Genomic DNA, 24,447 nt, shown 5'->3' with positions numbered 1-24,447 from the left:
GGTGACCAGGAGGAGGGGTGCTCCTAGCCATCCCGTGGGGAAACCCTCTGTGCCTCTTTCCAGGGGTCCTGGGCCCCAGGGGAGACCGGTGTTTGTTGTGTTGGTGCTTTGGGTCAGGATGGAGTCTGGGGGTCACCTCGCGCATCGTGGGGAGAAGCCCGTCCTGGGAGGGCTGCGTGTCCCCTGGGGTTGTGCTGAGGCAGGAGCCCCAGCCAGACCGGGCAGGCCTTCCCTGACCTGTGACCCCCCCAGGGCCTATGTCCGATGGGCGCCCTCGTGTGGGCCCCGGGGGGGCCCCTGGGGGAGGGAGGCCCCGAGGGAGCGGTTCTGTGACCTCTTCCCACCGAGGAGGCGGGATTCTTCATTTCGGAGGAGGAAGCCAAGCGTCTCTTATCACACCTGGGAAACAGCGTTCAAAGTGTTTACAGCCCAGTTTTAAAACCCTAAAAAGCAAGATGGCTCGTGAGATGGGGAGGGGCCGTTGGATGCCGGCTGCTGGCGTGGAGAGGAACCCAGAACCGTGAGGACACGCCTGGGACCTGGCCAGCGTCTGGGACGCCTCTTGGGAACAATTTTGAAAGTCACGAAAGTCACCTCGCGCATCATGGGGAGAAGCCCGTCCTGGGAGGGCTGCGTGTCCCCTGGGGTTGTGCTGAGGCAGGAGCCCCAGCCAGACCGGGCAGGCCTTCCCTGACCTGTGACCCCCCCAGGGCCTATGTCCGATGGGCGCCCTCGTGTGGTGCTCGGAACATGACAAAGGGCCCACGAGGAAGAGGGGCCTGTGCACGAGCCGGGAAGAAGGCAGGACCCCGTGGCAGGCCATGGCCAGGCGGCCTCATGTTCCCGGCCGTGGTCTCAGCTTGGCGGTCAGTCCAGGGCGAGAGCAAGGTGAGAGGGTCCCGGGAGCCGTCCCCAGAAGTCCCCGGACTTGGCTGTCGGGATGGGCTGCTCCCCAGGCCGGGGATGTCCTGGGCACCCACAGGCCGCAGACAGGACTCGCACGTTGGGGAGACGCTGGGAAGAGCCAGCCCGAGACGGCTCAGCACTGCCCGTGGGCACGGGGCACCGTGTTCTGTCCAGCCCTTGGGAGCCTGGGGTGAAGCCAGGGAAGTCTGGGTCCTACCTGCCCAGGGGGCCGGGTGCACCGAGCGGGGCCTGCAGGACGGTGGACGGCAGCATGCAGGCCTGGATGTCGGCGGCACCGGCCAGTCCTTGGTGCTGGGAGAGTGCAGACGCAGTGCCTGCTCAGCGGGAGCCCAAGCCCCAGGAGGGAACCCGGAGGGGGGCAGGGCGAAGCCCACATCCACGCTACCCCGAGGGCAGCTGTGCAGGCAGCGTGGGCCCTTCAGACTTTTGGGGAACACCTGCAAGGCTGAGGACAAGAGAGAACGGGTCCGACAGTTACCGCGGCCTCAGTCAGCGGCTGGATGCCGCCCGATGCCCACAGGACCAGTCGCCCAGGACGGCGTGGGGACAGCGTGGTGAGGCCCCCGCCTGGCGGGGCCACAGGAGGCAGGGAATCCAGGCACCGTGGGATCTTCGAGGACGAGGATGCCCGGCACGGAGATGCCACAGGCGTCCTGGAGGGCGGGGCCTCTGGCGTGAAGACACTCGTCCATTTGCCCAAAGCAGAGACCCATTTGCAGCTGCGGGCAGGTCAGGGCTGAAGGTCCCCGCGGGGCCTGGACAGCGCTGGAGGCACAGAGGCTGGGCAGTGAGGCCTCTGGTCCCAGCAGGAAGGTCGGGCTCCTCAGGACAGCGGGGCACGCAGATACCCCCACCCGGGGCAGAGCCAGGGTCTGGCAGCAGCAGAGCAGGGCAAGGCTGGTCAGCGGGGGTCACCCGGCCGGTGCGGGTGCTGCCGTGTGGGGTGAAGGAGCACTGGGTCTGTGAGCGAGGGCCCTGGGGACTGGGAGAGCCCGTGCCCCGTCCTCCTTGGCACATCCTGGGGGCTTTGTGGGGCCTCGGCCTCCTCCCCGCAGCCCGTCCTGAGCTCAGAGCTCCTCAGGCCTCACTGAGCGCTGCTCCCCCGGGAAGGAGGTCCGGGCCAGCGTGGGCTGGGTCAGCCCTGGGGGGCCTGCAGTGACAGGTCAGCGGGGTGGGTGCTGCTGGACAGGGGCTGGGGATACAGACAGGGCTGTGCCAGGCAGATGAGGGTGTTGTAGGAGGGGCATGGGCAGGAGGGAGAGCCTGGGGCCCAGTGGGGTGGGGGCTGCCTCCCGCAGGTCTCGGCCTGGCTGCTCTGACCCACAACTTCCACCAAGGGCATCGCTGAGGTGCTTGGGGGTGGGGGGACTCCATGGGGGACTCCGTGCAGTGGCTGGTGGTACCTAGGTGTGGCCACAGCTTTTGGAGGAGAGGGCTGGCCCCCACTGCTTGGCCTCCTTGGTCATTAGAAAACAAAGCCCAGCCCCGAGCTGACCCTCGGTCACTCCACAGGGCCCAGCAGTGGCAGGAGGGGTCTTGGGGGGTCTGCCTGCCCTCCTTCCCCCCATTTGGAGGGGCTGTGAGGGAGACCCGGGGTGGGGGGACCCTGAGGGCCAGTGCCTCGCCCTGGGGGCTGCTGGACTCTTGGGGGGCGGGTCTTACGCAGGGACACTGAACACAGCGGGCGGCGCTGGGCAGCCTGACCTGGAGGGAGCCTGCAGGGCCTGGGTGGTGCCTGCCGGTCCCCAGAGAGCGTCTGGCCCGATGCCCAGAGCTGAGTTGGGGTGGTAGTGGGGGGGGTCTAATTTACTGGGATGAGTGGCACCTGCTCTGGCCCAGGAGTGACTGAGAGCTGCAGCATCAGCACTGCCCACTCCCTCTCTCTCTTTGCCCTTTCACCTCTGCCCTTTCACCTCTGCCCTTTCCTGCCTGGGTTCCCCCCAGGCTGTGTTGCAGGGTGTGGCCTCCACCGTGGCCTCCCTCCCAGAGGGCCCAGCTCAGGGTCAGGCTTGGCCGGCATGAGCCTGGGAGGGGCCTGGCATGGGGGGGGCACAGGGCCTGCCAAACCTGCACTGACCTGGGGCGAGGGGAGCACCCCAGGCCCCTCCTGGCTCTCGGCTCTCGGCTCTGCTCTGTGAGGCAGACGGTGCCTTGATTCCCTGCCTCCTGGGCCCCGCCAGGCGGGGGCCTCACCCCAGCGTCCAGCCCCCCCCCCCTCCCCGCGCCCTGCAGGCCCTGCACTAATGCACGTGCTTCTGCCGCAGCCACTGCATCCAGCAGATCCTGGAGGCCGTCCTCCACTGCCACCAGATGGGGGTCGTGCACAGGGACCTCAAGGTGAGTCCCCGCCGCCCGCACTTCGCACCAGGGCCTATCTGTACCTGCATGTCCTGGACCAGAGGCCTGAGGGCCCCTGTGAGCACAGACCTGTACGTGCATGAAGGTGCGTGGTTATGCGTGTGAGACGTGTGCGTGTGTGTGACCGTGTGTGTGTGTGTGTGTGTGTGTGCGCGCGCGCATGGGGTGTCTGCACACAGCCCTCATAACACCTCCAGGCTCCGGGCTGAGGGGATGGTTGTCAAAAATGAGACCATGAGCCCTGACCGGTTTGGCTCAGTGGATAGAGCGTTGGCCTGCGGACTCAAGGGTCCCAGGTTCGATTCTGGTCAAGGGCATGTACCTTGGTTGCGGGCACATCCCTGGTAGGGAGTGTGCAGGAAGCAGCTGACCGATGTTTCTCTCTCATCGATGTTTCTAACTCTCTATCCCTCTCCCTTCCTCTCTGTAAAAAATCAATAAAATTAAAAAAAAATCAGACCATGAGCACAGGTCCCCTCGGGCTCACTCTCTGGGCTGGACTGAGATGCAGACCCGGCCGGTGGGACACAGGAGGTGCTGCCTGTGGGGCTGACGCCACAGGAGCAGAGGGTGAGGTGCCAGCCCCGGGGTCTCTGCCAACGTCCAGCCTTGTCCCTGACGCCCTATGGCCTCAGCTCAGCCCTGGGCCAAGTGCCCCAGACCCTTCCAGAGGGGTCACCCTCCCTCCCCCTCCGCACCCCCTCCTTCCCCCTGCCCCTCTGTTCTTTGACCCCAGCTTTCTCTGGGCTGGGGGCCCTGGGCTGTCATTTCTGCTGAGAGGCCCCCTGGTGGCGTGAGGCAGCCTTCCCTTGGAGCTGGCCCTGAATGTGCGTGTGCGCACGTGTGTGTCTGTGGGGTGCTCTGGGACAGACCTGTGCCCGGCTCCCTCTGTGCATGCCCCAGGGTCCCTGTCCTCCCACGTGTCTGCTTGGTGCACCTGCCCCACCCCCGTCACTGTCTCCTCTGAAGGGCCTCACTGGGGGCCTCTAAGAGTAGGAGTCCCGCCTCCTTCCTGGACCCCAGCATTCATAGCCAACGGTGGGGGGTGGGGCGGTGGGGGGTGGGGCGGTGGGGCCCAGGCAGAATATGGAGGTGGGGGGCGGGGCAGGGGGGCGCACACAGAACCCTCTCTGGAAAGGGGAAGGCAGGTGGCGGTAGCTCCCCGTGGGACCTGGCTGGGCCCCTCCCTGGTCGTGCTGTGGGCTGCTCTGGCCACGGCAGGAGCCTGCATGGGGTCAGCAGAGCGTTTTCACCATTCGGGGCTGCGGGGAGGCAGGGGAGCGGGACCAGCAGTGGAGGGAGTGTCCTCATTCCTGGGGGGGCTGTGACCCTAAGATTCAGCTCCAGCCTCCGCCACAGACCTCCTGACGCGGGTGCCCAGCGGTGGGGTCCCCTGCCTGACTCGCTGGCTGTGGGGGCCGGGCACGCTCGACACGAACACCTCAGGTCACAGGTAGAGCCGCCAACCTGGGGTGGCGGTGGCCTTTCTTGGTGGCACTGACGTGTGTGACGGGAGCGTCCAAGCCTGTGAGGAGCTTGAGCTCATCTGCGCCGAACAGGACATTGTGGGAGCAGGTCCCAGAGGCTCCGAGGGCAGCAGTTTCAGGGTCTTTCAGAATCAAGGGGACGGAAGGTTCGGGGGCTGGGCTCCGGGCCTGTGACCGAGACCAGGCTCTCCTGAGGGTGGCCCCACTCACGTCCAGGTGGGTTCCAGGCGCTCGGAAGCCCTGGGCAGGCCTCGCTCACGGCAGGCCGGGACGACCTCCACCACGACCTCCCGGTGGACGGAGGGTCGATGGCCCGGGGGAGCCACTGTCCACAGAGCCCGTTCCTCGTCCCCGTGGCCGTGTGGTCTCAGTGGGCTGGCTGTGGGGAGGGCGCCCGGCAGTCGGGGGCGAGCCGTCCAGCAGCCAGGAGCTCTGAGCGCTGACCACGGCGGGAGGTGGGAGAGGGAAACGGGTGGGAAGGGCCCCCCCCTGGGGTCGGGCCGAGGTCCCGGTCAGAGGGCAGCAGCCGCCTGGCTCCGCAGCCCCTCCGCTGAGCAAGGGTGCTGTTTCCTGAGCGGGAGGCCGGCCTTGCCCACCTGGGAGCCATGCGCGTGGTGGGCGGCGTCCTGCACTGCCCGGCCTCGGGGCCGTGGTCATCCCTCTGCACTTGGGGGTCACCGTCCTGCAGCAAGTGCCCGAGCCCCAGCAGGCACCCCCCATGTCTCCCAGCAGCCAGACCCGGGGCGGGAGGAGCCCCTCGGCGATGGTGCCCCTGCCAGGGCTTGCGGGTGCACTTGCTCTGGTCCAGCGCCCCAGTTCCCGTCCTGGGTCTCGGGATCCCAGCTGCACTCGGAACCAGCCTGTCCCTGTGAGGCTCTTGTCCCTGCGCCAGGGCTGTGGGTGCAGGCCCAGGGCCCACAGGTGTCAGCAGTGCCGGGAGACACCCACAGCGGTCAGGCCTGCCCGCCCATCTGCACCCTCTGTCCCTCTGTCCCCTTGGGGATCCCTGCAGCCCGAGAACCTGCTCCTGGCCAGCAAGTGCAAGGGGGCGGCCGTGAAGCTGGCAGACTTCGGCCTAGCCATCGAGGTGCAGGGGGACCAGCAGGCATGGTTTGGTAAGTGCCTGCTGGGCTGGCCGGGGGGCAGGGAGGGCTCAGCTGCCCCAGGCCCTCACACCCCCTCCCTTCCCGCTAGGGTTCGCGGGCACACCGGGCTACCTGTCCCCGGAGGTCCTGCGCAAGGAGGCTTACGGCAAACCGGTGGACATCTGGGCATGTGGTGAGGCCGGGAGTGGGCTGGCGGGGGGAGCGGGCAGATGGGAGTAGTGGGGGCAGCAGACGAGAGCCCCCGGGGGCTGCCCCAGCTGGAACCCCTCCCGCCCAGACTGGACCTGGGGCCCCAGCTGCTGCTCAGACCCCCTGTGCCAGTGATCATGGGCTCGGGGGGGCGTGCAGACCGCCCTGTGATGGGGGTGAGCTGAGGGGCTGTGAGGGTCTCTAAAACGACACGGCTGGGCTGCCAGTGGGGAGCCCAGGACCCCGGTGCCTCCCTGGGGCTGCCTGGCTTCAGGCAGGACCCCCTTAGCCGGGGCTGGGAACTGGCTGAGGGCCCACCCCTGCCGGCCACACACTCACACCTCCTGGCACTGGGCCCCGGGCGCGGGTGGGCTGGCGTGGCCGCGCTGAGCCTGCCCTCGGCTCCAGGGGTCATCCTGTACATCCTGCTGGTGGGCTACCCGCCCTTCTGGGACGAGGACCAGCACAAGCTGTACCAGCAGATCAAGGCCGGCGCCTACGACGTGAGTGCCCCCCACCCCGCCCTCGGAGAGCCCGGCCCTTGCTGGGGGGCCCCCGACCCCCCTGAGCACCGTTTGCTCCTACAGTTCCCCTCCCCCGAGTGGGACACAGTCACACCCGAAGCCAAAAACCTCATCAACCAGATGCTGACCATCAACCCCGCCAAGCGCATCACCGCGCACGAGGCGCTGAAGCACCCGTGGGTCTGCGTAAGTCCCGCACCCTCGGCCTCCGGGGTGGGCGGACCTTGGTCCTGTCCCTGTGCCCGGCTGCCCTGAGCCCCCGTCCCCTGAGTCCCCCAGGAGCCCCCTTACCCCTGAACCCCCTGCCCCCCTGAGCCCCCTGCCCCCCTGAGCCCCCTGCCCCCCTGAGCCCCCTACCCCGAGTCCCCCCGTCCCCTGATCCCCCATCCCCTGATCCCCCATCCCCCGAGTCCCCCTGAGCCCCCTGCCCCCCTGAGCCCCTTCCCCCCCTGAGCCCCCGCCCCTGTCCCCACAGCAACGCTCCACAGTGGCCTCCATGATGCACAGGCAGGAGACGGTGGAGTGCCTGAAGAAGTTCAACGCGCGGAGGAAGCTCAAGGTGAGGCGCCTGCCCCTCGAGGGCCCTGTGCTGGGAGGGGGGAGGCTGCAAGGCCCGGTGTGGCCCCTGCTACCCTGGCAACCACACCCAGGTGCCCGCGGGCCCCGCCCAAGCCTCTCGCCCCGAGGGCTCTGGGTGTGAGGGCGTCCCCAGCTTCCTGGCGGGGACAGGAGGGAGACGGCCCGGCCCCACCACAGGCTGCTGCAGGCAGGGGTACCCCGGGTGGCCCAGCACACGGGGCTGTGCCTGTCGGGGAGAGGCCCCCCCGAGGGGCCCTGGAGTCCTGGGGCCCTTTTGAGGCTGTGGGCAGGTCTGCAGCTGGTGAATCCTGCCGGACACCTGTGGGCTGAGGCCTGGGGCTCCTGGCCAGCAGATGCCCGGCCCCAGCCCATGTCTCTCCCCAGGGCGCCATCCTCACCACCATGCTGGCCACCCGGAACTTCTCAGGTGAGACAGCCTCCTCCGGCAGCTCCGTGACCCCCAGCCCCGCCCTTCCCGCCCCCTGCTGCCCCGAGGCCTCCCAGGCACGGTGGCTGGCCCCCAGCTGCCCCGCGTTTGGGTCTGTGTCCCCACCCGACACCCCAGCTCTGTGTCTGTCCGGGCGTCCGTAGGTCAGCGCCTCTGTGGCCTGTCGTTGTGCTGAATCTGAGCACCATCTTGTGTGGCGAGAGCAGGCGGCCTCAGCAGCTGCGGGCGTGCTTGTGGCCGGCCCAGGTCGCGGAGGTGGTGGGGCAGGGCGTGCGGCCGCTGGGGGTGGGGGGGCCGGGACCCGAGGCCAAGGGCTCGGCAGGCCCACCAGGGACAGCCTCACCCGTCCTGTGGCTTGTGTGTGCGGCGTCTGTGGTCCGTCCTCACTGTCTGTCTGCACCCGGCACCCTCCCGTGACCTTGCTGTGGCCGTGCTGCGGGCGGCCCCCTCCCATCAGCCCTGACGGGGCGCCCTGTCCCCCGAGACGCCCGTGGGTCCCTAAGGAGGGAGGCGCCTGCTCCAAATGTCAGTCTCTACCTGTCGTCCTCCTGTGAGGGGCCCTGGAACCCCGCGCCCCAGCCAGACTCTAACCTTCTCTGCTTCCTTTGTCTCTTCTCTCCCTCACCTCGCCCCGTCTGCCGCCCACCCCTTCTAACCCGGTGCTCACAGTGGGCAGACAGACCACCGCTCCGGCCACAATGTCCACCGCGGCCTCCGGCGCCACCATGGGGCTGGTGGAACAAGGTAGACGCTTGGACCCGCGTCCGCAGCCGCATGGAGCTCCCCTGGCTGCACGCAGCCCCCGGGCAGGGAGCCCCGCTCCCGCCACGCACCCCACAGCCCCGCGCCTTAGGCCCCTCAGCCGTGCCCACGTGCATTTGCCTGAACCCCCAGCCCTGGTCCCTGAGTCTGGGGGTCGGGAGACCCCTTTGGCCAGAGCTCTTTGCTTCGGAAGCTCCGTCCCCCTTGTCCATCCTCATTCAGAGAGACCCTGACCCACAGGGGGTCTGGGTGCTGATGGGGGGTCCTCAGAAGGCGGTCCAGAGGCAGAGACGCCGCCCCAAGAGCCTACGGCCATCTGTCCCCTGGCCTTGTGCCCCTCTCCCCCCGCCCCTCCCACACCCCACACGCACATACACTGGCTCCACTGCTCACATGCTGCAGGGGGTCTGTGCCAAGTCGGCCCTGTGAGCCCCGGGGGGGCCCGAGCCGCCCCGAGAACGACTTTGAAGGCCTCCTGCTTCTTTCTACAAGGGCCCTCTCCCCTCGTCCCCAACCGTGAGGGGAGACACTGGTTCTGCCAACCTGCTCCCAGGAGACCCAGGTCTGCTCCCGCCCACCTGTGGCCTTGGCCAGACCCTGAGGGCTGCCGACCTCGTCCTCCTCATGGGCCCACAGCCCAGCACCAGCTGCGGGAGGTGCCCGCTGAGGGCAGGGCCACCGCTGAGGGCCCCTCCCAGGCCCAGGCCCTTTCCCTCCTGCTCACCCACCCTGCTCTGCTCCGATCCACAGCCTGGGCAGCCCCAGCTCCCTGAAAGAGGACCCAGCATTCCAGCTGCCTCCTCTGGGCACCGGGGCGGGGCCAGCCTCAGGGGGACACGCAGGGGCCCCAAAGGGCTGTCCAGTGCTTCATTCTCTGGGTCCTTCTGAAGCACCTGGGCAGGCGGTTAGGGAGCAGGGAACCTGAGGCCAGAGGCTCCCGGTGCAGCCCTGCTGACCGGCACAGGAGTGAGGCGGGCGCTGGAGCTGCCCTACCTGCTCGCCCACAACGCCGCCTCCTGCATGAGCCGCGTGCATGGGGGCTCCATCCTGGGCACTGGGGGCCACTGTCGGGGGGAGGTCAGTGCATGTGGGGGGACCAGCATGGCTGCCCCGTGACCGGACTGGCCTGTGGACCGAGGGCCCTCCCTGGCCTCACCGACCCCGGCAGACGCGGTGGGGGTGGGGGTGGGGGTGTCTCAGTTCCGAGGCCTGGCTTCTCCGTGGGTGACGGCACCCTCAGCCCGCGGAAGTCTGGGTGTCTTTGTAGAGACGTTGCCGTTCGTCAGAGCCCCGGTTGGGTCCCGCATGGCCTTGGGCGGGACTGGGCAGCTGCGGGCGGTGGCGGGTGGTTCGTCTCTCCCAGGGCCTGGGGTGCGTGTGCTCAGGCCCTTGGCTGCTGCCGGGTAACCACGCATGAGCTTCCCGGGCCTTTGCTGGTGTAGACGGGACTCAGCGGGGTTCAGAGTCGCTTGGGACAGCGTTGCTAGGAGACGGGCTGGCACAGGGGCTGGAGGGGAACTGGGTAAACCCCAGGCCGGGCGCTCGCCGCTGCGTCCCGAGGGGTTTCACAGAATCAGGGACTGAAGGGGACCCTCTGCCTGGGCCTGACCCAGGGCCGCGAGCTGCCCTCAGGGAAGACTGGGCAGAACCGACTCCGTCTCTGCCGGGAGCAGCACAGGCTGCGCTGCCTGACTCAGAGCCCGGGAAAGCCGGGAAAGCCGGGGCCCAGGCTGGTGCCCCGCCCCCATCTCAAATCGGAGAGTGGGGTCAGCGTGCTCCGCCCCAGGGCAAGTGCCTCTGAGACGGCTGATGCCTCTCCTGCAGGCCCAGCTGGTCAGCCAGCCGGACAGGGAGCCCTGGCGCCACCTCAGACCACTTCCCTTGAGGGGAGTGGGGCTCCCTTGTCCCGGAGCAGAGGCGAGGTGACGGGAGGCGAGGGCTGTGCTCCTCGGGACGAGCCTGCTGGGGGGACCCACGCTGTGCCTGCAGGGCTGTCTGGGCCTCCGTCGCTGAGGGAGGTTTCCACGCGGCCCCAGGAATTTCTGGTCCTCGGATGCCTGAGGGCAGGGCCGCCAGGGTGTCTGTCAGCGTCCTGAGTCCGGCTGCCCTGGCCCGGCCCTTGGAGGGCCTGGGGGGTGGGGGGGCCGAGGGAAGGACGGTCTGGGGTCCTTCACTCCCTGGGACCCAGCAGACAGCGCTTCTCACAGAGGGAGGCCAAGAAGAGGCAGGCTGCTGGTTCAACTCTGCCCTGAGGATGCTGGGAGGGAAGCTTTAAAAAATATATATGTATATATACGCCCTGGCCGGTTTGCTCAGTGGTTAGAGCAGTGATGGCGAACCTATGACACACGTGTCAGAGGTGACACGCGAACTCATTTTTTTGGTTGATTTTTCTTTGTTAAATGGCATTTAAATATATAAAATAAATATCAAAAATATAAATCTTTGTTTTACTCTGGTTGCAAATATCAAAACCTTTCTATATGTGACACGGCACCAGAGTTAAGTGAGGGTTTTTCAAAATGCTGGCACGCCGAGCTCAGAAGGTTCGCCATCACTGGGATAGAGTGTCGGCCTGCGGACCAAAGGGTCATGGGTTCGATTCTGGTCAAGGGCACGTACCTCAGTTGCAGGCTCCTTCCCAGTCTGGGCCCTGGTCCGGGCGCATGCAGGAGGCAACCAATCGATGTATTTCTCTCACATCAGTGTTTCTCTCTGTCTTTCCCTCTCTCTTGTACTCGCTCTAGAAATCAATGGGAAAATTTCCTTGGACGAGGATTAACCAAAAAAAAAAGAAACATATATGTATAGATATTAATTGCTTTTAGAGAGAGGAAGGGAGAGAAACATCAGCGATGAGAGAATCATTGATCAGCTGCTTCCTGCACGCTCCACACTGGAGATGGAGCCCACAACCCAGGCATGTGCCCTGACCAGGAATCGAACTGTGACTCCTGGTTCATAGGTCAATGCTCACCACTGAGCCACGCGGGCCGGGCTCAGAGGGGAGCTTGTGAGAGGAGGGACAGACCCTGGGGAGCAGGAAGCCATGTCCAGTGCAGCTGCTCGGAGAGCCTGAGGGCCTCTGACCCCTGTCCCCACGCAGAGCCCGAGGGCAGCCAGGAGGTCCTGGTGCCCGCTGGCCACTGCACTGGTCCTGACCCCTTTCCCAACTGAGCAGTATCGGGTCCCCCGCAGAGGGCTTGCTGAGCAGATACCCCCAAGTTTCTGCCTCAGAGGGCCTGGGGGTCCGGGGGGTGCTAATGCTGCCAGCAGGGGACCCACACTCTCTGGGTCTAAGTGCCTGTCTCGGCTCCCAGCAGGTGGCTGCTCCCAGGCCTCTGTGCCCCCCCCACCCCGTCCCGACCCATCCCTGTCCCAGTCCCTGCGACAGGCAACCCTTCAGAGCTGGCCAGCCTGCGGGGCCGCCCAGGCCCGGGTGAGGGACCCTCCCTGCTTCTCTAACCACACCCGCCGGCCTGCTGGGCACTGCTTGACTGGTGGGGGCAGGGGGCAGGGCACACTGTGGTCCTGGGCGGGCTGACTCTGCCTGAACTGACAAAAACCTGTTTTCTCTCTCCCCCTCACGCCCTCCCCTCCCCTCACCTTTGTGCGAGGTAAGCTGACTTCCTTCTCTGCAGTTCTGTCGTTAAAATGGGCCTCTGTGGAGGGCAGCGGGGAGGCCCAGGTTGCCCTGACCTCCGCGGGGCCTGGGGGCGGGGAAGCGGCCAGGCCTGGGCGTCGGAGGGGCGGGGGCAGCCTGGGGTACAGGTGGCCTTTGACCCTCTCCCACGCATGTCATCCTACTGACCTCACTGGGAGCCCGGGAGCCCGGGTAGGTGGGCACAGAGGTGGCAGCTCCAGCTGCCGGGCAAGGCCAGGACGAGGCCCCAAAGGAGAGGTGCCTCGGGCTGCGGCCGCGGGGGCCCAGAGGCCGGGCAGAGGGATACCTGGGGTGGGGACAGGCCCCACCTGTGGGCAGCCAGCTGCAGCCCCACCAGCTGCCAACATGCAGTGAGGAGGGATGTCCGCCACACAGCCTGGCGCCCATCCTGTGACCTCACCTGGGCACCCGCCTGCCTCCCCACAGACGGCCTGCCCCCCGCAGCCAGGGTCCCCCATTGGGGGAGACATCGCGGCCCCCGGGCAGCCACCCCTGCCTCACTCTTGGGGAGCCCGGCACCTGGTGGACCCCGAGGTCACGCATGCGGGGGCTGCAGAGGGCGGCCCCTCACGGTGCCTTTTCCTCCCCACGCAGCAGCCAAGAGCATGCTCACCAAGAAGGCCGACGGCGTGAAGGTGAGGCTCGCGGCTCTTGGCTCACGGCTCCCGGCTCCCCGCTCCCGGCTCCCCAGGCACCTGAGGGAGGCCCTCGTTCTCCCCCTGACGCCCCCTCTGTCTCTGCTGCAGACCCCGACCAACAGCACCAAGAACAGCGCCGCCGCCACCAGCCCCAAGGGGACGCTCCCTCCAGCCACCCTGGTACTGGGCCCGCAGCCCCCTTCCTGCCCGGACCCGGGCCTGAGGCGGCCACCCCTCAGGAGGCCTGGTCGGCAGTGGGGGCCCAGCTCCGGCCGGTCTGACGGATGACACGGCCCCCCCACCCCCGCTGCTCCTTGGGGGTGGGGTGAGGGGTGAGGGGTGAGGGGTGAGGCTATGTCAAGAGCCCCGCTCAGCAGCCAGACAGGCGAACTCCTGCCTCACTGGTGGGTCCGTGGTGAGAGGCCCACAGGGGACCAGGGGCCACGACACCAGGCTCAGGTGCTGCCCAGCGCAGGCTCTAGGGAGACGGTGGCAGCAGGTACCACGCACAGCCTCCCTGGGCGGGGTGGGCTGGTCTCTGTGCCCACCGTGATCTGCAGGGAGGCAGAGACCCTGGGCAGATGTGGGACGGGCCCTGCTGGCCTGTGGCTGCCCGGAGGGAGGGGAGGTGCTGGCGAACATGGGGACCCCCTGCTGGGGGGGATCCTGGGCTCTAGGCCTCACCTGGGGTGGGGGGTCCTGTCCAGGAGACACCACAGCTGGTGGTCGGGTTGTGGCCATAGAGGTGGGGTTGCTGGTCCACCTGTTCTCAGTGATGCTCAGGAGGCAGGAGGCTCAGGGCAGCCGGGTACAAGAGCCCACCTGACGCCCCGGGAAGGCTGGGTTTGCTCAGGGCCGACCAGGACATGTGGGCGTCCAGGCCCAGCAGAGGAAGCCCCATGCGGCCTCACAGCCAGCCCGTCCTGGGCTCCTCCACCCCCCCGCCCCTGCATCCCACGCCGTCTTCCAGCCCAGGCCCCACGCCAGCCCCTCCGCAGCCGGCCCTACAGCCTCTCCCCCCGCCCACCCCCCTGGCCAAGCTCTGCATCCTCACGGCCCGGGCCTCACGTCTGCCTCATCGCTGCCCCTCCCCCTCGCAGCTGCTCCCCCTGGCCCCCTCCATCGCTGCCTGTCCCCCTGCTCCTCGGCTCTGCTGGGTGCCAGCGGCCCCTCCTCTCACTCCCTCCTTCCTTCCTCTGTAGGAACCTCAAACCACCGTCATTCATAACCCTGTGGACGGGATCAAGGTACTGCCCTCACCCTCAGGGAGCTTCTGTGGGGGCCGGAGGCAGACCCCTGGCCCCGGGGAAGGGCTGGGCATTGACCCTGTGGGGGCAGGTGTCCCAAAACCCATCTCGAGGCAGCACGGAGCCCATGTGTCCGCTGCTCCTGCCGGGAAGGCCCCGGGCACTGCCCTGGAGGCATCGCTCCCATCCCGCTGGGGCCAGGGACCCAGGCTCCATGACTGCAGAGCGGCCACTTCTCATGACCTCCTGTCTGCCGTCCACCCTGTCCACTGCCCTGGCTGAGTGCGGGGCCTGGGGGGAGGGCCGCCCAGACCGGTGACCCCGCCCACCTTCACCTGCTGCCAGAGCTTCCTGCGGGCTGGCCGCTCTGCTCCTCTCCGCTCCTCATCGGCTCCCATCCCACCCGCATCTCAAGGGCAGGGAAGGGCTGGCCCTCGGGTGGCGGGTCCCCAGCTGTTTCCAGGACAGGCACCCCCAACCCGAACCCAGGCCTGCAGCTGGATCCCCCCCAGCCATGGGCTCCTCAGAGGCCCCCAACCCCGCCATGGGCTGGGCCAGAGCCCATGGCCTTTGCCTCACTGGCTGACCAGGGTGCCCTGGGGCCTGCAGGTCCTCACACCCGGCGCAGGGAGGGGGCTCCCGGACAGCCTTCTGGGCTGTGGCGTGAGTCCCGGGTCTTGACAGGCAGACCCTCCTGTTGGCCCAAGGCCCGGAGCCGCGTTCGCCAGGCGGGACGGGGTCCCTCGGGACCCTGTGGGGATACCCCTTCTGGGGAGCAGGCTGCCTGGGAGCTTGGTGATGGGTGGGTGGCAGCTGCTTTGTTATCTGAAGGGCAGCATCTGGGCTCCCAGGCCACTGGCGAGGTGGACCAGGCCGGCTAGACAGGAGGCCGGGAAGGAGGTGTGGGCGCCCCACACTCTGCCAGCCACCCAGGTTCCCTCCCACTCTGGGTGCCGCCCCCCGTCCAGGAGCCTCGGGACTCTCAGGCCTGGCTCCCTCCGCTCTGAGCCGTCTGAGCAGAGTCTTCCCACCGCGCACATGGCGTTGCCTTGGGACGTGGGCGGTGGGACCTGGGGTCACACGAGCCCGGCTGCCTGTGCATCTCTGGGTCCTGCAAGGGCGCCTCCCAGGCCCCTGACCCCAGGCCCCTTGGCGGGTGGGGCAGCCGAGTGCTGACCCTGCCTCCCTGTCTCCCCAGGACTCATCGGACAGCGCGCACACCACCATAGAGGACGAGGACACGAAAGGTGCGTGCACTCCCCACCGGCAGGGGCGTCAGCGGCGGGTCCTGGTCAGGGTCTGACTCGGACGTCCCTGGGGCTGGCCGTGCAGCGACAGCGATCGGGCCCAGCCCGCCTGCCAGGCTGTCCGGGTGTGCAGGCCTCCAGCCGCGCCTGCCAGGCGGGCACCCTGACAGTGAGGAGGCTTCTGCCCTCCGCCCTCCCCACCCGTCCCCCAACTCACCCCAGGGCCAGGCGCCCAGTTTTCACAGGAGAAACCAGTTCACAGTTGAATTTGCTAAATTTCTTCAGGTTCCTTAAGGTCATGGCCGTCTGGCTGGCAGTTGAGTGGACGAGCAGTCGAGGGCCTTGCCAGGTTCTGTGCGATTCCGTGGCCTCGATGTGGGGGCGGGGATCTGTGCCCAGGCCCCAGCCCAGGCCACACCCCACGTGGGGCTGTGGACCTCCTGACACACACCAGTGCCCTTGGGGCTGCCCAGGGCACCCCTGCTGGCCACGCTGCAGCTTGGGGGCGAAGGCCAGGCCCACCCTCCATGGCGGCTGCCCAGCACGGAGGGGAGCATGGGCCTGAGCAGGGAGATGGGCTTGTGAGTGGCTGACGGAGACGGAGACAGGCTGGAGCCAGCAGCATGGAGGCCAGCCCCCATCTGGCCTGTGGGGGCTCTGGTCCTGGCCTGCTGGGGGGAGGGGACTTGCGGGGGGGGGCAGGGTCAGGCCGCTGCTTCCCAAATCTGACCCCAACCTGTGCACTGAAGGCCCTGTACACAGAGGAGCCCCGAGCCTCCCCCGCCCCTGCCCCCGCCCGGGCACACGCAGGCCCCCACCCGCTGCGTGGACCTCAACACCTGCTGTGATGGGACCACTCTAGACACTCCTGGGTTGGGGTTCTCCAGCTTCACTCCCACCTCCTCTCTTTTCTGCACTTTCTTTCTGCAACCCCCTCCCTGCCTGCCTCCTGGTCACGTCTGTCTGTCCACCAGCCCCCGGGCCCCGACTTCCTGAGCTCGGTGAGGAGGGCTCTGGCCTGTGAGGCCGAGGGCCCCCTGCCCTGCCCTGTCCGGCTCCCATTGGCCCCCTGCCTGGCCCATGCAAGTAGCCGGCCCTGTGGCTGTGGGGCCTCCTCAAAGGGCCTGCAGCCCTCTCCAGGGGACCCTGAGAGCCACGGGCAGCTGAGCCCCCGTGTGAGTTGTCTCCACTGGCTCAGGCCTCACTTGTACCTCAGGGGGCTCCTCCCTGAGACAGGCCCAGGCGGGAGGCAGGGCTCCCTGTCCCCTCCTCACGTCCACCCCGTCTGCCAGCCCCCAGGGCCTCTGGCGTCCTGAGCTCCAGCCGGAGGGGCTCAGGGACCGTGGAAGCCGAGGGCCCCCTGCCCACCCATGTAAGTGACATGGCTCTGCACCCCGCCAGGCATGGCCGAGTGGCCAGGCACCCCTGCTCACGCTGCAGCCAGCGCCCCCACACGCTCGCCGCTGCCCAGCACCAGCCTGGCAGCCTCTGAGGCCACGGGCCTGTCCCCTCGCCTCCCCCAGGCCATCTGCGTGGCCTCCGCAGTCACGCTGCCTTCACAGCCCCCCCCCCCCCCCCCGAGCCCCAGGCAGCACCCAGGGAGCCCTTGACGGTTGGCAGGCCTGCGGCTAAAGGAGCAGAGGGCCTGCCTCTGCCCCGTGTCCTCCCCACGGCTGGCGGGTCCCGGCACATCCTCACCCTCCATCCTGTCACATTGTCCTGGGCCAGGTGCCCCCCAGGCTGGCACCTCTGCTCCAAGCAGCTTCCCCCCCACACCTGCCATGACCCTTCCATCCTCCCATGACTCCCAATGTCCCCTATTTCCCCCACAACCCCTCCATCCCCTGCATGTCCCTCATGACCCCCTTTTCATCCTCCACCCCCCATGACCCCCTCTGCTTGGCTGTCAGCCCTCAGGTTTCCTCTCTTGCACGCCCCCCCCCCTCGTGTTCACATCTGTTCTGTTCCACCTCAGCCCCCAGAATCTCTGACCTCCTGAACACAGTGAGGAGGGGCTCAGGGACCCCAGAAGCTCAGAGCTCCCCATCCTGCCTGTCTCTGGCTCTCCCAGGCCCCCCATACTGCCCGTCTCCGGCTCTCCCAGGCCCCCCACCTGCCCCAAGTAAGTAACATCTCGAGGGGCCCTGCGCTGTCCCCCAGGCTCTGTCCTGTGGAGACCCAGGCCGCAGTGTGGGTCCTCAACCCCCCACCCCCGCTCTGGGACAGGCAGCTGGGGGCTCAGAAGTGGCCGGGGCAACCGGAGTTCGTGGCTAGAGACGGGGCATGAACACGCGTCTCCTAAGCACCTGCAGACGGTCCAGAGTGAACGGGGCCTGCAGGCAGCGAGGCTCCTGGAGCAGAGGGGCCAGCGGCTACAGGGGCGCCCGGGCGTGCATCTGGCGTCCCTCCGGCTGGGTCCCTCCCGCTGGGTCCAGGGCTGAGGGCAGCACCATGGGGGGCTCCGTGGCGAGGGGAGGCCTGGCCCTGCAGGGCGGGCAGGAACGCGGCAGCAGAGGCCTCAGCCGGCTGCCCCCCGGGAGGGAGGAGCGAGCTGCTGGCCCGTCTTCCGACTGCCCGCCAGTATCACTTACAGGGATGGATGACACCCTGGGCTGCAGCCACCCCCACCCGTGGGGAGGCTCCGGGCTCAGAGGAGAGGCAGCGGGGCCAGGGGCCAGGCATGGCGGGGGAGTGGCTGGGTGAGTGCGGCCCCTGCCCACCCTGTGGGCCAAGTGGGGGGAGGCTGAGGCAGGGCGGGGGGAACTGGCTGAGCTGTGGGGGAGGGCTGGCGGTCTGTGGCCTGCTGGCCAAGGCCCTGTGGACGGCTCTGCCGAGAGGGCTCTGTGCTTGGCTCAAGGGGCCAGGGCCTGAGTGGGGGCCACTGGGTGTCCGATGTGCCTGAGGGGTTGGAGCAAGCGGGGGAGGGGGGGTGGCACCACTCGGCTAGTGGTGGGATGGGGTGAATCTGGTAGGCACACGGGACTCTGGGGGTGCAGCGTCTCGTCTGAGTTCAGAGGCTCCATGTCCCAGACCCTGGACCGGTGCCCGAGGCTTAGAGACCTGCAGGGATGCTCCCAGGGGACCACCTGCATGGACCAGCCCCGGCTGCAACCCTTCCCGTGGGGCCAGCGCAGCAGCCTGGCAGGCTCTGGGGACAGGCCTGTGTGGGGCTGCAGCATGGCTCTGCCTGTTTAGGGGTCTGACTTGAGCTTGACTAAGGGTCGTGGGGACCACAGAGGGGCCGTGAGCAGGACTAAATGCCAGGGGATGGGTTCTGGAGCCAGCAGAGGTGGATTGGCCTGAGGGTGGGGCATTGGGGTGCCGAGGGCAGGGGCCTCCCAGCCAGCCTCCCTCAGGGAACAGGGTGAGTCTTGCTCCTGGATGTGCCCCACCTGAGTTCCTGGCACCCCAGCAACTTGAGTGTGTATGAGTGTGGATGGGAGGGTCCCCAGGTGACAGGACGGGGTGGGGCAGCTTGGGGAAGGACTGTCTGGGGCTGAGGTCTGCTCTCCATGGGTCTGAGCAGGTGAGCCAACCCCAGGCGTCCAGTCTCCAGCTTGGGGATGCCCAGCACGGAGGCCCAGGCACAGGGGTGTCCTGGGGGACGGGGAGAGAGGAGCGGGCGCCGTGGGCCCTCCTCTCTCGAGTGCATGCCACCAGCTGTCTCGGTGTGTAATGGGGTCGTGCTCGCTGGCCAGGCTGCATCTCCATAATCAGGATTATACACCATCCTGATCCTGCAGCTGTCTGCCTGGATGGCTGGGGCCCCGGCAGACGCCAAGGCACAGGGCTTGGTGCCAGCAAGGAGTCACCGGGGTGCCCTGGGCCCCTGGCCAGGGTGGGAGCAGTGGCCCCCCTGAGCTGGTTTGTGTCCACAGATTTATGCTGTGAGCTCAGGAATGTCCTGTCTAACTTAATACTTTCTCTACACCAACTCCCATTTTAAATTACAATATGTTTAAAAACACTCAGTACTTCGCCCCTAGTGGACGGCTAGGGTCACTTACAATAGCCGGTGACTGTGACCTCAAAGTGCAGGGGAACCAGCAGGAAAAGGTCCCTCGGCTCCACTGGGGGACTGTGGCCAGGGCTCGTGGGCGGGGCAGCTCCGCTGTCTGAGAAGGGAGATGACCAGGTCGGTGGGAGGTGGAGGGTCCGGGCAGGGGCTGGACGCACCCTGAGCAAGGGGCCCGGACAGCATGAGGCAGAGCTGGCAGCTGTGGGAAGGAAGTGGCCAGGTCTCATGGGGAGGGTCTGGGGGGACGATGGGGTGCAGACAGGGGAGCCTGAAGCTGGAAACGGCCTCCACGAAGGTGATGCTCAGCACTGGGACTCGCCCAGGCAGAAGGCGGAGAGGTGGGACAGCCACGCGGCCTGCACGGAGACCTGGGACCTGGGGAGCTGGAGCCGCAGCCCTCCTAGAGGCCAGCCTCCGGGGCCAAACCTGCTGGTCAGACAAGGGGCAGGAAAGGAAAGCAGCACAGAAGCAGAAGTGCGGTGGCCCAGAGGGGCCTTTTCAAGACGGGAGCCTACGCATGCTTGCAGGCCGGCGCACATGCATGCAGACAGGCACACACTCCCACCTGACACGCACATGGTGCACCCAACCCCTCCGGTGTCAGACACGTGGGCTCTCTGCTTCTTCCATGTGTTGAAAATATTTTGCACAAAAATAAATGTACTTAGAGACAAAGGGCCTCGGGCAACCACCCTGGGGCCAGGCCTGCTGAGGCCGAGGCCAAGTAGGCGGGAGCCTGGAGGATGGTGGAGAGCGCGGGATGGACGAGTGGTATGCTGGCTGGCACCTGGGCCCAAGACTGCAAGCCGGTAGAGACCAGAGGAGGTGCAGGCCAACACCTGGTTGGCTGCCTTCCCGGGGGAGGGGGGAAGGCTCATGCACTCTGCTCTCTGAGCTGCCTGGCCTTTGGGCAGAGGCCTCCCCGAGCCCCCAGTCTTCTCCCTGCTGTGCTTGCCGGCCCTTCCTAGTCCCCTGGAGCAGTGGTCGGCAAACCGTGGCTCGCGGGCCACATGCAGCTCTTTGGCCCCTTGAGTGTGGCTCTTCCACAAAATACCACGTGCGGGCGCGCACGTACAGTGCGATTGAAACTTCCTGGCCCATGCGCAGAAGTCAGTTTTTGGCCTGGGCGAGTCTATTTTGAAGAAGTGGCATTAGAAGAAGTGGGGGGTGTCAGTCGGTTGGCCGGGTGACAGGAGGGTGACGGGATAGGCGGCACGGGGGAGGTACATTGTTTTGAGGTACGTTCACTGCGGTCGACCCCTTCCACCTCTCCCATCCACACTCGTCTCTGAAACAAGTACACAAGGCGAGTGTGGACGGGAGCAGTGGAAGGAGTCGACCTCAGCGAACGTACCGCAATCAGATTGAGGACGTTTTTGGCAAAGGCCAGCTCAGGAGGACCCTCATTAAGTTAATAACAATGTACCTACCGATATAGTTTAAGCTTAAAAAATGTGGTTCTCAAAAGAAATTTCAGTCGTTGTCCTGTTGATATCTGGCTCTGTTGACTAATGAGTTTGCCGACCACGGCCCTGGGATTTGGGAAGGACCTTGTGGGTGGAGCAGGAAGGCAGATCAGGGCTGCAGAGGGCCCAGGGCTGTGGTGGTTGTGGTGGGTCCCATGCCACTCAGCGTTTCCCAGACGTTTTGTGCTGGGGGTGGAATTCTGTTACTCAGAAACGTTTTATTGATGGCAGACGAGGTAGAAACTTGTTGGACTTGTGGGAGCCGTGCTGGCCTTGGAGAGAACGGTCTGGGCGGGACAGTTTGGGCACAGGGCTTCTGTCCCCTGGAGGGGAGGGGAGAGGTGGGGCGGGCGGTGGCCGTGGGTCACTGGGCCTCTCCCTGCAGCGCGGAAGCAGGAGATCATCAAGATCACGGAGCAGCTCATCGAGGCTGTCAACAGCGGGGACTTCGAGGCCTACGCGTGAGTCGGGGCCTGTGTGGCTCCTTGGGCAGCCTGGGGGTCCCCTGAAGAAAGGGCTGGACACCCTGGGTGGGTGCAGAGGGGGCCCTCCTCACCTGGGTCTGCCCCCCAGGAAAATCTGCGACCCAGGCCTGACCTCGTTTGAGCCTGAAGCTTTGGGCAACCTGGTCGAAGGGATGGACTTCCACAGGTTCTACTTCGAGAACTGTGAGTGAGGGCACCAGTGGGGGTGGCGCGGGAGCCCAGGGAAGCCCCCACCCTGCCCAGGCCACGCAGCCAGGGACCCGGCCCAGGAGGGAGCGGGCAGTGCCGGTGAGAGGCGGCCGCAGCGCTAATTCCCACCCTGTCCACAGTGCTCGCCAAAAACAGCAAGCCGATCCACACGACCATCCTGAACCCGCACGTGCACGTCATCGGGGAGGACGCAGCCTGCATCGCCTACATCCGCCTCACGCAGTACATCGACGGCCAAGGCCGGCCCCGCACCAGCCAGTCCGAGGAGACGCGCGTGTGGCACCGGCGCGAGGGCAAGTGGCAGAACGTGCACTTCCACTGCTCAGGAGCGCCCGTGGCCCCGCTGCAGTGAGGGTGAGCCGCGGGGGCGGGCCCGGGCGATGGGCGGAGCCTGGGGTTGGATGGGGTTGGATGGAGCCGCGGTGCCCGCATGAGACCTGGGCGCACGCAGCCACACGCCGCAGACCTGGGGTGCAGACCGGGCGCACGCGGAGCTGACCCTCTGCCCTCCCCGTTGCAGAGCCCGACGGATCGTGTTTGGCGCCGAGCCGCCCTCAGCTCACGGCCTGCCTGTCGCATGTTTGTGTCTGCCTCTTCCTCCCCTGGTGCCTGTGTCTGCAGAAAACCAAGACCAGAGTGGTTTCTTTTTAAAAACAAGATGACAGCAACCACCACAAAAAAGAAAAAAAAAGGATGAAATAGGGAAAAAACCTAAACAAAGGAAAACGCTGTAAAATGACTGCACTGGCGGGGCTGGAGCCTGCCGGCCACTCTGCACTGAGCTCCACTTGTCTGTCTGCTCCAGGCCTGCAGCCGGGCGGGCACTTGTCCACCGGGCAGGCCGATCGCCCTCACGTGTTTGTTCGATGGGGCCCACCCCCACCCTGCTGGCGGGGGGTCGTGTCAGGTGTCGTCTGGGGGGCTGCAGGCCACGGCCTGAGCGCAGCTGTTCCCTCTGCTTCTTTTCCCTTCCTCTACCCTCCCCCAAGGTGGGTGTGGGCTCCTCCCGTGCCAGCGCCCCGATGCCCCAGCGTGGACGGGCAGTGCAGCGGCCAGGCCCATCCCCGGGGAGGATGCCTGTGAGAAGCTCTGAGGGCCCTGGCTGTCTCGGCTCTGCCCCCCTGCCAGGGGCAGGAAGTACAGATGGGTGCAGCTAGCTTCAGACTCGGGGGGCGGCTACCCTTGGCAGCAGCCCTGTGGGGAGGGGACCTATGGGCTGGCCTCCCTCCTGTCCATGGGGCATTCCTCCGATACAGGGGGACGTGGGCTGGAGGGCCCAGGGCTCAGGGAGTGGTCCTGATGCAGGAAGGAGGGGCCAGAGGGGGCGGGGGCTCCCTGGGCTCCAGGCCACTGCAGGGGTCTGCGCCCAAGGCAGTGTGCTCCGGGGTCAGGGCAAGCCAGCCACTTGCCAGGCTTCAGGGGGCTGCAGTGTGACGGGGACCCTGAGTGGGAGGAGGGGCTGGGCTTACTTCGGGGAGGCTCAGGGATGGCCTCGTGGTCAGATGGCGGCCGAGAGCAGCCAGGGGTGGGGGCAGGTCCAATCGGCCTGGTCACAGAGATCTGGGATCCTCCTGCTCCAGTACCAGGCACTCTTCAATTCACATTGTTTTGAACAAAGATTTTTTTATCTCCCCCCAAAATCAACCCAAGGGAGGAGCATAGGATGGGAAACAGGAGACTGTCCTTGCCACTCAGAGTGGACACTCATCTGCCCACCCACAGCTGTGCTCGAGCAGCTGTCCCCACCCGTGGACATGGTAAACATCTGCCTGCCCCACGGGCACGGGCAGTGAGTGGCAGGGCTTGCCTCCTGCAGCGCGTGCCTGGCCACTCTCGCCTCCTGGGGCCTCCTCCCGCTCCTCCTCCTCTCCATGGGACTGCCTGTCTGGGTTAATTTGGGGATTTTTTTCTGGGGGATAGTTCTTTTGCATGCCACACCCGCTCTCCCAGCTTGATGTCATGGTGTGGCCTCGCTGGCCCGCCCTGCAGGGGCCGGCGGCCGCGGTGCTGGCCGGCTTCCCTCCTCTTTTTGCTGAGTTTTGTTGTCTTTTCTTTCTGAGCCTTGTAAGTGTACAAAAAATTATTTTGTTCTGTCTCGGGAAACTGCAAATAAAAGGCAAACAGGACAAACTGCTTCATGTGCAGCTCGGTGCTTTCTGCTGGGACCCCACCACCCCTCACCCAGACCCTTCCGTGGGGCCCCCGCTGGGCCTGGCTGTAGAGGCTGAGTCCAGACCTTCCTGAGCCTGTCAGGGTTGACGACCCGCCTGGGGTCCCTCTGTGCAGCCGCAAGTCACAGCTTCAATACCTGACCCCCCCCACATCCCAACCTCTCTAGTCACCCCAGTGGTGTCTGGGGTGGGAGGAGCTGCAGGGCTGGGCTGCACTGACCTACCGAGTCGTTCCCTTCATCAGCCACCCCACCTGCGTGGTTTGCTGACTGCCGGCCACAGGGGCTGGGGCATGTGGTGTCCATGGCCACCCGCCTGCTCACGGGAGCCCACACCCTGGGTTGTGCGGACAGCACACAGGCCTGCACAGTTCAGACACCCATGTCACCCATGCACAGTGGTGGCTGCTGGAGGCAAAGATGAAACAGCAGGCGAGGACAGCAGGGACCAGGCAGGCTTCTCAAGGTCCACATGGCCAGAGCTCCCAGCAGGATCAGGGGACAGGGCTGCCAGGTGCTGAGCCTAAGGTGTCCAGACAGAGGGCGGGAGGAAGGACTGGGGTGGCAGGGCCCGGCGCTCCCCAGCAGGCTCCCTCCGCAGCGGCCCCAGCATGACACCCCGAGACACCCCCAGGCCTTTCCTGTGCTTGGGCTCTGCCCACCCTCTGTGCCCGGACCTGACCCTCAGGGGGAGGATGTCACCCAGTGCATCCTTGCAGCCAGGACACGAAGTCTGTTGGGCCTCCCTCGGGAATGACCACCCCGGCCTCTGAGGCTGTTAGTACTGACCACATGGCTGCTGACCTGACTGACCACCGGCTCCTAAGGCCATCAGAGCACATGGCCCGCCCTCGGGCCCCCTCCCCGATGCCCTCACGTGGAGGCAGTGGCCTCCCTCACCCCCGACCCCAGGCCCTGCTGC

The 24,447-nt window shown here is 66.7% G+C and overlaps 1 protein-coding gene across 3 annotated transcripts in view; it reads left to right on the top strand.

The window, feature by feature from the left end:
• The window catches only part of CAMK2B (calcium/calmodulin dependent protein kinase II beta), a 47,451-nt gene extending 23,968 nt beyond the window's left edge, over positions 1-23,483 (top strand). The window contains exons 6-21 of one of the 3 annotated variants that reach the window (XM_036327145.1): positions 3,192-3,264; positions 5,785-5,887; positions 5,967-6,050; positions 6,476-6,570; positions 6,655-6,777; positions 7,067-7,150; positions 7,555-7,597; positions 8,288-8,362; positions 12,642-12,679; positions 12,791-12,862; positions 13,885-13,929; positions 15,128-15,176; positions 21,046-21,121; positions 21,234-21,328; positions 21,475-21,709; positions 21,876-23,483. In XM_036327145.1, coding sequence (XP_036183038.1) covers positions 3,192-3,264; positions 5,785-5,887; positions 5,967-6,050; positions 6,476-6,570; positions 6,655-6,777; positions 7,067-7,150; positions 7,555-7,597; positions 8,288-8,362; positions 12,642-12,679; positions 12,791-12,862; positions 13,885-13,929; positions 15,128-15,176; positions 21,046-21,121; positions 21,234-21,328; positions 21,475-21,707 — 1,288 coding nt within the window. In that variant the 3' untranslated portion in view covers positions 21,708-21,709; positions 21,876-23,483. Of the gene's footprint in view, positions 1-3,191; positions 3,265-5,784; positions 5,888-5,966; positions 6,051-6,475; positions 6,571-6,654; positions 6,778-7,066; positions 7,151-7,554; positions 7,598-8,287; positions 8,363-12,638; positions 12,680-12,790; positions 12,863-13,884; positions 13,930-15,127; positions 15,177-21,045; positions 21,122-21,233; positions 21,329-21,474; positions 21,710-21,875 lie in introns of all 3 variants that reach the window. The other 2 variants (XM_036327148.1, XM_036327146.1) reach the window with 2 other exon arrangements.
• The last annotated feature ends 964 nt before the right edge of the window (positions 23,484-24,447 follow it).

The sequence above is a fragment of the Myotis myotis genome, unplaced genomic scaffold (assembly GCF_014108235.1).
Source record: "Myotis myotis isolate mMyoMyo1 unplaced genomic scaffold, mMyoMyo1.p scaffold_m19_p_11, whole genome shotgun sequence".
Classification (NCBI taxonomy): domain Eukaryota; kingdom Metazoa; phylum Chordata; class Mammalia; order Chiroptera; family Vespertilionidae; genus Myotis; species Myotis myotis.
The sequence above is the reverse complement of the archived record's forward strand: the minus strand, read 5'-3'. Positions and strand labels throughout refer to the sequence as shown.